This window comes from Alligator sinensis, unplaced genomic scaffold (assembly GCF_000455745.1).
Source record: "Alligator sinensis unplaced genomic scaffold, ASM45574v1 scaffold407_1, whole genome shotgun sequence".
In the NCBI taxonomy this organism is placed as follows: Eukaryota; Metazoa; Chordata; order Crocodylia; family Alligatoridae; genus Alligator; species Alligator sinensis.
The window spans coordinates 1,038,560-1,050,855 of NW_005842464.1; the positions used below are offsets into that span (position 1 = coordinate 1,038,560).

The window sequence follows — 12,296 nt, forward strand, 5'->3', positions numbered from 1 at the left end:
CTGGTGGGGGGTGAGGCAGTCATTCTGAATGTGGAGTCCTTCCAGACAGCTCCTAGCTGTCGAGAAGGTTATTACAGTCGAAAATTGCCTGGTACCCAGTCCTTCGTGCATGCTGGATTGAAAATTGTCATCCCTGTAAAACTTCAGGCTAAATCCTATTTCTCCTTGGACCGAAGGGGAACTTCTGTAGCCATGAAACTGATTTCTGGCACTTACACACAGTTTGGATTCCATATAGCTGTGTTTGCCCTGTATTTCCCTTCCAAGCGTGCTCAGTAGGCTGCACTATGGCTATATGGGTGCCTGGGGCACATGCCTAATGCTGTAAATCGCAAAACTTTTAATCATAGAAGGATTGGGCCTAGTGGGTGTTCTGTTACCAGAGGAGGGCCTTGCTTCTTAGACCAGTGATTAAGATGCTTATTCGTAGAGCAGGAGACCTGCAACTTCTGTTTCCCAGTGAAGTGCTCTAGAGACAGGCCAGGCAGTACCCAAGATGTTTTCCAGCCCTCTTGAAGCTGGCCCGCTGAACAACCAGTGGGGGGTGGGGTGGGAATATGTGGGGCCAGGAGGAGGAGAGTTAGTCAGAGGGACTGCAACCTGGCGAGCTGGGTGCTGCGCTGTGTTCGGGCCCCAACCGTCTGACTCCTGTTGAGCCATTTGATCCAATTAATATTAAATGGAAGGTGCAGTGGGCCAGGTTCAGGGGGGCTAGATGGAAGGTCCTCATAGCTAGGTGGTTGAACACTTTGGCCAGGTAATGGGGGAGACAGGTTCAAACCCCCTGTAGGGGAGGGGTAGATCAGGTCTTCTATTCACTTGGCAGGTGCCCTAGCCAGCAGGCTGTTGGGCTGAATGGTCCCCCCCACCTTTGCTTCCAGTAAGTTACGTGGGCAGGATGATCCTTTTTCCAAACTGTATGCAAATGTCATTTAAGTGCGTAAAAGTGAAATAAGGTGTGACTTCTTTTGACTTTATGCCCTGAAGACCTATTAAACAGACTTTTCTAAAATGTTACTGTGCAAAAATGGAGTCAGACCTCGTGGCAGAGGTGATATCTTTCATTAGACCAACTAGATATTTGCAAAAAAAATGCTCGATGTGCAAGCTTTAGGGCACACTCACCCTTCTTCAGATATAGGAGAATGCAAAGATTGTAACATTTCTCCTAGGTGGAAATGAAAATTCATATTTCACAGGAGAGCTGAAGGTGTTGTGAGATCTCCTGGTTGGAAAAGTTCATGTTGTGCCAGTTAGGCTCAGATAATAGTTAGAGCAGTCTGTTTACCTTGAAGTTGTCCGACGGCAAGCAGGATGTTGAATTATGCTTCCTTCTGGTTATGTTGTTTCACATTTCACAGGAGGACGAGTTGATGGAATGCTCTTCTGGTGATAAAAGATATCACCTCTACCACAAGTTCTGATTCCTTTTGCTTGTAGACCAATATGGCTACAACCTGAAACATGGAAGATAATGAATTTAGCTGTTTTTTAAATGAAAACTTCATAATTTTACAAGAAGGGAGCAAAATTCACCACCTGGAAACCTGAAAGCTGACACCCTTGCTTCTGCCTTTTGTTTTCAAGCTGAATTTGCATGTTCCCAGAACACAGGGCTTCCTCAACACAAGAGAAATTCCTTGCCCAGGAAAGCATTCCATCACCTCGTTCTCCTGTGAAATGTGAAACAGCATAATCAGAAAGAAGCATAATTCGACATCCTGCTTGCCATCAGACAACTTTGAGGTAAACAGACTGCTCTAACTTTTCTCTCAGCCTAATTGGCACAAAATGAACGTTTCCAACCAGGGGATTTTACAACACCTTTAGCTCTCCTGTGAAATATGAATTTTCATCTCCACCTAGGAGAAAAGGTACAATCTTTGCATTCTCCTATGCCTGAAAAAGCATGTGTGTGCCTGACAGCTTGCAAATATATATATTTTTTTTTTTTTTGCAAATATCATGTTGGTCCAATAAAAGATATCACCTCTGCCACGAGTTCTGATTCTTTTTGCCTATAGACCAATATGGCTACGACGTATAGCCCTGAAACTGTGCGTAAATGTAATTTTGTTTGGCTTCTTTTGTTTTAGGTTTACTATGAGTTTCAACAGGCATAACTTGAAATATGATGTATTGCCCAAAAAGCCAAAAAGTGTGGCAAAGGATTGCTTAGAGTGGATCAAAAAGCATCATCCATGTAAGTACTGAAGCCTTCTTGCTTGGTGGGCTCATTCGCATTGATATCAGTTGGAATTCTTGTTTAAGGCAATGGGAGATATTATAAGGTCATAAAGCACTTTATTCTCCTGCACCTTTCTTAGGATACAGAGAAGAGCAACGTGGGAGGCAAAATAATGGAATTGATTGATTTTTAGGATTTGGGATTAATTGGTAGGACATAGTAAAGTACTTTTTCCTTCTGGGATTTGAAAAGCAAGAAGTGAATGGAAGGGATGCCTCTGTTAAAAAATATTCAGACAAAAATATCTTCTATTGGCAGAGTTGCCTTTTCTTTGTAAACAGATACTGCATTTATTATTTTTAGCAACCTCTTCATAATGCAAAGCTGGCATGACTTAGGAAATGGAAAACTCAGTATCGCAGCACAAACTTTCTTTGTATTCACAGATGACTCTGGAATAGTTTATTGCCTTTCACGGCATGAATGTGATTCAACAGCTAGAATTCTAAAGGACGGTGGTCTTGCTGCACTTGCCTATCATGCTGGCCTCCGGGATGCTGAAAGAGATCTCGTACAAAAAAAATGGATTAATCAGGAAGGCTGTCAGGTAAAAGCAAATGAGAAAGTTCATGGAGCTTCCACAAGATATGCTGGAATACTTGTGAATAAAAAAAAAAAAAGAAAAATGAGAAATTCAGTATACAACTTTTACAAATGTACATGTAAAATTAAATAATTTTTAAGGACAGAGTTAGAAGAAAGGGCAGATGCTAATGTCAGCATTGTTTCACATGGAACATTTTGAAGCTCTAGTAATAACATTTGTAGGAAGAAATTTAAATATTTATACGTGCAAAGGCCTTGAGCCTTGCAATACTGCTGTGAGGTAGGAAGTAATTCTAGAGATGGAGGAAATTAGACAGAAAGCAGTAATTTGCCCAAAATCACAGCCAGTGCATGTGAGAGTAGGACTAGAACACTGATCTGCTCTCAGACGCCAGACTCTTTCTTCTTTCTGAAGAAGTAACTGATGTTTATAAAGATTAGTTTTTTTATTCTTCTCGGAGCGCACCAGAATTAATTTTACGTTTTGTACTATAACATATTGCATCAATAACTTGCATAGTTCTGAGTGTATAATAGAATCATAGAGAGGTAGGGCTGGAAGGGATCTCTAAAGGTCATTTAGTCCAACTAATCATCCCTATCCAAACCGTCCAATACAATCTGTAATCTAAACTCTGTGTAAGACTACCATTGGCCCTGATACAACACAGACCTAGCACCTGAACCTGCCACAGGTAAAGCAGGGGACCTATGGCAGCCAGCACTCTGCTTCTCTGGACTGTTGTCAGTGGGCGCATCTACACGAGACGCTCACTGCGCAGTAGGGTGCTGGGCAAAAACCATGCTATTAGACTACCGTGCAGTAGTATTAGGCTACTGCGCAGTCACTAAAAACTTGTGTGCTGGTGCTACTGCCCAGTACTGTGAGTTACTGCACATTCGTTAACCAAGTACTATACTTAATGCACCATAACTGTGGCGCATTAATGTAGGCACATCCACTATATACTCAAAGAGATCCCAGGTAGAGGCTGTGCCCCGTGCTGCAGAGGAAGACAACTCTCCCCCAGTCCATACCAATTTGACCATGGGGTAAAATTCCTTCCTGATCCCAGATATGGTGTCAGTCTGACCCTGAGCAGAGGGGCAAGACCCTCTAGCTAGGAACCTCTGGGTTTGGTCCCAGCAGAAGCATTGGCACAGCCCAGTCAGAGTCCCCAGCTTTGGGCTGCAGCCAATGCAGTACCTTTGAGGAAGGCTTAAAACCCCCTGACACATGTAGCAGAAAGGGAGGGGGGAGCAACCAGCAAAGCCCAGAAGCCGGAGAAATCCCCATAGTAGAACATGGGCATCGCTACGCCTAGATCATTCCCGACCAGTGGCTATCCAACCTCTTCTTGAACACCTCCAGGGATGGAGTCCACAGCTTCTCTATGCAGTCTTTTCCACTGCTATAATTATGACTTCTTTTTAATTCTAGGTCATATGTGCAACAATTGCTTTTGGCATGGGAATTGATAAACCAGATGTACGCTATGTGATCCATGCATCTCTCCCTAAATCAGTTGAAGGCTACTATCAAGAATCTGGCAGAGCTGGACGAGATGGTGAAACTTCTCACTGTCTGCTTTTTTATAGTTACAGTGACGTAAATAGGCTGAGAAGGCTAATATTAAGTAAGCAACAACTCTTCATATCACCATAGGGTGACAATAAAATAAGCTTTTGTTCTGCTCTGATTTATAGGGTGGGCTGCCCTTTGAAAATGTTCAACATGCCATATATTGTCCTGCATCAGTATGGTTTCAAGGTTCCTCCAGCTTGCTTTTATGGTCTGTCCTAATTCTAAGGGATTCTAACGTTAGTTTTTATTAAAATGCAAAATCAGTTTTCCTTATTCTAAATTCCCAAGCCCTTCCTATTAATGGGGTAAATCATTAAAACACTTTTGCGGCTTTCTTTTTCTCTTTTCTGTTCTTAAAATCTCGAAGTTTAAGTCAGTCTTGATGGACTTAACACTTTTTTTATTTAGATATATAATCTTATCTAACTATGGCTGCTTGAGGACTGCAGCATACACTTGATCAACAGTAATATACAGAAAGAGTGAAGATGTGTAACTAATTCTGTTTCAGTGGAAAGAGATGGGAACAGTCATACAAAACAGACCCACTTTAACAACCTTTACAGTATGGTTCATTACTGTGAGAATGTAGTTGAATGTCGAAGAATTCAGCTTTTAGCCTATTTTGGAGAAACCAGTTTTAATCCTAACTTCTGTAAAGAACATCCAGAAGCAACTTGTGACAACTGCTCGAGAGAAAAGGTAAAAATTGCAGTTTCTATAAATGAGAGGTCTTAAACTTGCTTTGTGTTTATGTACCGTAGGAAGACTTCTTAATATTACACTCTTGAAGACACAGAGAAATGCTGAACTGCACCTTATGTGTCCTCTGGTATGGGGTGATTTGATCAGCTACTTGTGTACTCAAGAAACTTTTGGCGGCGGGGGGGCGGGGCTGATTAGATGCAAGGATGCTCCCCAACGCTCTCCTTGCAGCCAGGAATAGATGGCACAGGCTCTGCTGGCATGGTAGCACACAACAGAGGAATTCACCATGGGTCAATCCTCCAGCTGCCACAGAAGATGAAGTTTAAGGCAGCTTTGTGCTGCCAGGTGGCACAAAGAACTGATTTATTTGGAATGAGTGCAAGAGATTTTTTTCCTCCCTGCAAAATGTGAGGTTCTTTTAACAAACCTGCTGTTACATTTTACTGGAGTTGTAGAGCAGGGGTGTCAAAGATACTGCTTGGAGGCCAGATATGGTCCACAGTCCCTGCCTGTGGGTCTCTCAGACTATCCCCACATGCAGCATAGGGAGCTGATGTGGCATGCACTGCACGCAGCCAGGGTTGCAGCCAGTACGTGTGCTGCACACAGCACCTGCACCTGATTAGTCTCACACACCATGGAGCATGTACCCTGGACTGGTCCTTGCACTGCCTGCAGCGTGCATGCTGCTCCAGCCCCATGCTCCATGTGAAATGCATGCCAGACCGGCTCCATGCATGGCATGCAGCATGCGGAGCTGGTTTGGGGCACATGCTGCATATCGCACCTGCACCATTATGGTCTTGCATGTTGGATCTGGCCTCAGGTCAATCTGAGGGCCCAGTCCAGCCTGTGGACCTAGCCCTGTGACCCTCATCTGTCCCACAAGACTAGATAATTTTGATACCCTTGGTTTAGAGGACTTCAGACACTAATGCCCATGATGCCCTGTTGAGGTTAATAATTAGGTTGTTCCTATTTTGCAGATAGGGAAACTTAGACAGAAGTATTGCTCCTCACTCGGGTGCTCAGAGCACTCTCCCAGCTCTTCTCAGCTTTAAACCAGGGATGTTGTTGTGTTTTAATCGTTATTAAGCATCAACAAAAACAAAGCCGTAGCTTGCTCTCCATGTTTTTTAGTTGAGGCATCTACCGCTCATTAATTTTAAGAGCTGTGTATTTACTTCTGGGATCTTTTAAAAATAACTGATTTCAATTATCAAAGTACCTAAATTGTATTCTTTCTAGTTTGAGTGCATAGTTTATTAAATAGATTGCATTAATTTTGTGGAACTGTAAAAAGCTGTAAAATCTTATCCGTTTTGCATTTTCAAAGGATCGTTAAGTAATCCAAAATTCCCATGGTGATGCTGTAACATTACAAACATAGTAAATAAGAAATAACTGCTTTTGTGTGTAGATCAAAATGAACTCTGTATTGAAAGAACCCACTAATGAAAAACAAAGTTGTCAGTAGTGAGTTGGAATTCGTTGCGGTGGAAATAAACGTCTTTTTTTTCTTTTTTTTTTTTAATTAAATCTATCCTCACAGGATTATAAATCCAGAAATGTGACAGATGATGTGAAAAGTATTATAAGATTTGTTCAGGAGCACTGTGGACAGGGAGGAGGAGGAAGAAGAAGTGCAGGAAACAGAGGTTCTGGGAGGTATACATTGAACATGATGACTGACATTTTCTTGGGTAAGTTCTGTTCTTTGAACAACTGCTAAATGTTTATTGAGGGTCAGATCCCAGCTATATTTCTAAGGCCTGGGCAGTAGCTTGACATGAAATAAAGAAACAAAACTATCCTTCCCCTAAACCAAGGCCCCTGGCAGACATTCAGTGAAAGGTGCCATGGGATCTGTTGTGTGATCCCAAGTCATGCTTTCTGTTGTGCTGCATGTACATGGCAGGAGGCTCCATATTACTGGTGCAGGAGAAGCCCAAGGTCATAATCCCAGGCTCCCCCTGAACTGTTAAGTAGCAAGCCAGTCAACTGATCCCCGCTCCCACCCTTGCGACTGCATTGGAGTCAGGGGCTCCGATACACCCCCAAGGCTGGGAGCCCCAATCAGCTGATGCCTGGCCACACGTGCAGTTTAAGAGATGAGGGGAACCAGCCACAAAAGGCGCCTCTACACGAGCACCAGGGCTGCTCCAATTCCAGCACATCGGAGCAGGCTATTAATCGAGTCTGCCAGAGTATGGCAGTTGCCGTGCTCCAGCAGCCTCCTATCTCATGTATCCGCATCCCCGTGCTTAAAAATGATGGTGAAGGCGCGTGAACTAAAGCTCATTGAATGAGCTGTAGTCCAAGCGCCCCCACCACCATTTCTAAGTATGGGGATGTTGATACAGGAAATGCAGTGGCGCTTTAATCAGAGCAGCCCTTGGAGCTGCTCTTATTAAAGCAGTGCCCTCATCCCCACCTCCAAAGCCCATGTAAAAGTGCCCAAAGCTGTTTTATATTTTGGGTAATTGTGGCTTATTCCGTGTTTTGTTGCACCATTAACTGTATTAATGTGTGGCCAGGTTACTATTAAAGACCTGATCAACTGGTTAATCACATTTTAAGTGTAATGTCTGCCAGGGGCCCAAGTGACACATACTCTGGAACAAATAAAGCCACCTTTTTAACATGATTATATCAGGTAGATATATGTCTGTGTATAGTGTGATATGATAATTAAATTGAAGTTCTTGTGCATCACACTCTATGTGAGCAGACTGGGAAATGGCTTCATAAGCTACCACAGTTTTGTGCTGTACTGATTTATTCTGGCAAATCAATTCTGTTACTTTACTGCACAGGTGTGAAAAGCGCAAAGATTCAGACTGGCATATTTGGGAAGGGAGCTGCCTACTCAAGACATAATGCTGAACGGCTCTTTAGAAAGCTGGTGCTGGACAAGATCCTGGATGAAGATTTGTATATCACTGCGAATGACCAAGCAGTATCATACGTAATTGTAGGAGAGCGAGCACAGGCTGTACTAAATGGGTGTCTAGAGGTGTGTACCAAATATATCTATTTCGTGGAATCTGAGTGCTTGTTTCTATATTAAAGTGACACTGATGTTGCATTTTTCTATTTAAAAAAATAAGTGATGTCAGGAATTCAGTGTGTGAACAACAGGGTAGTTTAGAAACGAAGCACGTATCAACAAACTTCAGTGCAAAGGTGGGTTATGTTCTGGCAGATGTGAGGCTTAGCGTGACCTAAAAACAAGACACGGGAGGCAACAAACCTGCAAGAGGAGAAGTTGAATTGAGAGAAAAGCCTGTCTGCCCGGACTCTCGGAAAGAGGTTAAAGGAAGGAGTAACTATTTCTGTGAGTGAGTGAGTGAGTGTTTTAGGGTAGGCAGGGGAAAGGTTGAGTTTTGCCCATCCCCTTTTTAGCCCTAGCCCTTTTTGTCACCCTCGTCTTTTGCAGCCAGTGTTGAGCTCTGGTGAAAGCTGCAGTTCGGGGGGTTGCAGAGCCTGGTTTATGGCCTGTTGATGCCACAGCTCCACACCAGGTACAGTGTGTAGGTCAGGGGAAACCCTTCAAGCACGCAGGCCTCAGCATTAGCTCACACAAAACTAGCTTTGCTTTTGATAGTGGTTTGGATGAGGTTTTGTTTCTGTTTCAGACCCCCAGCCCCTTGTAGGAAAGGGCTGCAGGATTTAACAGGTTAGAGCTAAGAGTGTGGATCCCTGGTGAAAGTCTGAAAATGTGAGAAAAGGTTGTTCTAGCTCACACAACAGATCATCCAGAGCAGGGGTGTCAAACTCATTGGAGTTGGTGGGCCGGATCCAGGCTTTGGTGCTTCTGGTCGTGGCTACCAGAGCCACTGTGCCCACATGTGAGGGTTAATGTAACTCTGTGGGTGCTGGCTCCACCAAGGCAGAGCAAGAAGCCTTGTGGGCCATATCTAAAACTAGGTCGTATGGACCATGAAGTCCTGCCGGCCAGATGTTTGACGCCCCTAATCTTGAGTTTCATAGATGTTAGGGGCTGGAAGGGACCTGACAGATCATCGGGTCCAGCCCCCCTACACTTGGGCAGGAAAGACTGCTGGGGCCAGATGACCCCAGCAAGATGGTTTCTTATTGTTGGGACATTAATAAAATGTTGAAGGTAAACAATTTCATGTTCCTTCCTCCAGTGATTCCTGTCTTGTTTAATAAAGGCAGGTGTCTGCTATTCAGCAGCTCTGTTTCCTTAATGGTTGTTGTGATACGAATAACTTGTTAGTACATTAACTCTTTTCATTTTAACAGGTGCAGTTTCATGAAACGGAGTCTGCCAGCAGTCTCCGAAAGCAAAGGGCTTCAGTGGCAAAAATGTCGGAACGGGAAGAAATGGTTAAGAAATGCCTTGTGGAGCTTACGGATATGTGCAAAACTCTTGGGAAAATCTTTGATGTCCATTACTTCAATATTTTTAACACTTCTACTCTCAAGAGAATAGCAGGTAAGTTTTACTTTTCGTTCTTTGGAACTTCCATGTGGAAAAGACAATTATATTATAGTCTTTTCCAGTAGAAATTAGAGAAACTTCATTTGTGTCCTGAGCTAGCCGGGCTGTTTCTGTAAATCATGGATTAATCTTGACCTTTGTGGGAATCACTGGTACAGCAAAACTCTTGATCTTGTGTTATATGAATCCTTCTAGTTCAGAACAGGACTCCTCTCTGGATTGGCCCTCACACTTACAGAATCATAAATTCATAGAGCACGAGGTCTGGGAGGGACCTCAGGAGGTCCCATGTAGTCCAGCTTCCTGCTCAAAGCAGGACCAGCCCCAGCTACATCATCCCAGCCAGCCCTTTGTTGAGCTGGGCCTTAAAAACCTCCAAGGATGGAGACTCCACCACCTCTCTGGATAACCTGTTCCAGTGCTTCACCACCCTGCTAGCGAGAGTTTTTCCTAATATCCAACCTCAACTTCCCTTGCTGCAGCTTGAGCCCATTGCTCCTTGTCCTGTATCTGCCCCCACTGAGAACAGCCCAGCTCCATCTTCTCTGCAACCCCCGGCAGGGAGGTGAAGGCTGCTATTCAATCCCCCTCGGTCTTCTCTTCTGCAGACTCAGTCAGCCCAGTTCCCTCAGCCTCTGCTCACAAGTCATGTCCCTCAGCCCCTGACTTGGGACCAATAGTATGAGGACAGTCTAAATACCAGCCTTCTAGTGCTTGTTTTATACTAGTCATCTTGGGGTGCTCATCTGCTGGGAGGCATGCCCGTATCTACTTGGGGACCTAACATATGCTATGATACCTGTGTGGATGAATTTCCTGTACTACTTGCTCTGTGACGATGTTCTGTCCTGATTTCTCTCCAAATCTCTTCCTAAAATCATGCCCACCAGAGCATATTTCTTGTCTTTTTGCACATTAACCTTTGAAAACTCTTCAAAAGGGACTTCAGAGACTTTTTCTTTGAGTTCAGTGTGTAGCTGGTTTAGGATGTGGATGCTGGCTCCTAGTTCTGATATCCATCTTCTGATACAGTTTCCAAAAATATGTTTGCGAGAACTGGTTGTCTAATTTATTCCAGTCTCTGTCTAATTTAAATCTTAAAGGTACAGTTGTTCCTTAATTAAAAAAAAAATGCATGCACAAAATCTTTGTCTAATCCAGTTTCTTTACATTTGCATCCAGAAACTTTGTCTTCTGATACGGAGGTTTTGCTTCAGATTGATGGTGTTACAGAGGACAAACTGGAGAAGTATGGTGCTGAAATAATTAAAGTCATGCAGAAGTACTCTGAATGGACACTGCCAGGTTTAGTATCCTTTGTATCTAAATGTGTGGGGGCTTGTTTTTTTAATGATTAAAATCTTCCACATATGGACTTACATAAACAGACAACCATGTTTAAGTCATACAGATTTATGGCCTACTCAGATGTAAGATGGAATGGAAAGCTCCATGGATTTACAGAGCACGTAGAGGTCCTTAACCAGTCTAGGCTAGGAAGTTGAAAATTCATTCTAACTTTTAAAAAACTGGGCTTCAGATTGGCACTTTGAGTAAGGAAAACTGAATGCTACTTTTCTGGGAATAAAGAGGAGGCTAAGGGTTTGGTGCTTTGCACTGCATTTTTCTATTCACATCAGCTGTCTATGGGGTAGAATTGCAGTATGTACAAATACTGCAACAACCGACAGATAACAGCTACCTTGTGCACTCCACGGTATCTAACATCTAGTCCAGTTCTCCACTGGTTTATACTGTACTTGCACACACACAACTTCCAAAAATGTAGATGCAAAATGCTGCTGAATCAAAATGGTAACGTTTCACTCTGAGCTCACCCAGATATGATTAACCACGCAAAATGCACGACAGATTCTAGCACCATGCCACTAGTACATCAAGTAATTTCTTCTGAGCCTCGTGCTGTAGCCCACCTCAGAATGACAAAATCTAAATCTTGCAGAGATCAGCTACTGAATGCTGCACAGGCTTGCAGTTGTAAGTGTATTTTTAGTTCCACTAGAGGAAGCTGTGGGTCCTCAACTAGCAGAAGCAGTGAAGTAATTGCTGCAGCTGCTGTGAGTGCATGCCTGGCAGAGGGTGGGGATGAGGAAGTTCCCGTGGAATAAAAGGCTGACTGCGTGATATATTATTTTGGTATTTACGATGCCGCATTGTGTGGCATTTATCCCAATTAGTGTTGGTTGGGAGTGGGCTCTTAGTCACGTTGCTGAGGTTTTCAGCTAAGGGTGGTATTAAACATGGATTCTTTAACTTGGGTGGTGGTAAAACTTTGCCACAAGCATGGTGGACTGTGGCTATCCATCCCTGCTTGGCTGATGAGGGAAGGGTCTAGCAGTAGCACAGAGCCAGCAGTGAGGATTGTGTACCGCATTGTTACCAGCACGATGTAGAAAAGGACCTTGTCGGAGAAAAAGGGGTTGGATGTTACTTCTGCACGTTCTGCTGATCTGGAGCTGCACTTAGGGCCCCTTATTCCTGTCGGAGAACAGCCTAAGAAGGGTTCTGAGGCAGGCGCTGAGCATCACTCTCATGAAGGCAGTGCAGAGTTTTCAGCCACTTTGCACAAAATGTCATTGCTTGCTGGTAATATTTTAGCCCAAGGTTATGAGCTTTTTGTGTTAGCCAATATAATTCAGTTGTGTTGTTTTTATACCCGATGTCCATTCGTAGAAGAAGATTATGCAACTGCAGGCAAAGGGCCTGGGAGTGCAGGAATG

The 12,296-nt window shown here is 43.6% G+C and overlaps 1 protein-coding gene across 1 annotated transcript in view; it reads left to right on the forward strand.

The window, feature by feature from the left end:
• Positions 1-12,296, forward strand: part of BLM (Bloom syndrome RecQ like helicase) — a 32,382-nt gene that overhangs the window by 18,049 nt on the left and 2,037 nt on the right. The window contains 9 exon segments of the mRNA XM_025212479.1: positions 2,097-2,203; positions 2,635-2,795; positions 4,236-4,431; positions 4,891-5,081; positions 6,640-6,790; positions 7,904-8,103; positions 9,357-9,549; positions 10,738-10,860; positions 12,250-12,294. Coding sequence (XP_025068264.1) covers positions 2,097-2,203; positions 2,635-2,795; positions 4,236-4,431; positions 4,891-5,081; positions 6,640-6,790; positions 7,904-8,103; positions 9,357-9,549; positions 10,738-10,860; positions 12,250-12,294 — 1,367 coding nt within the window.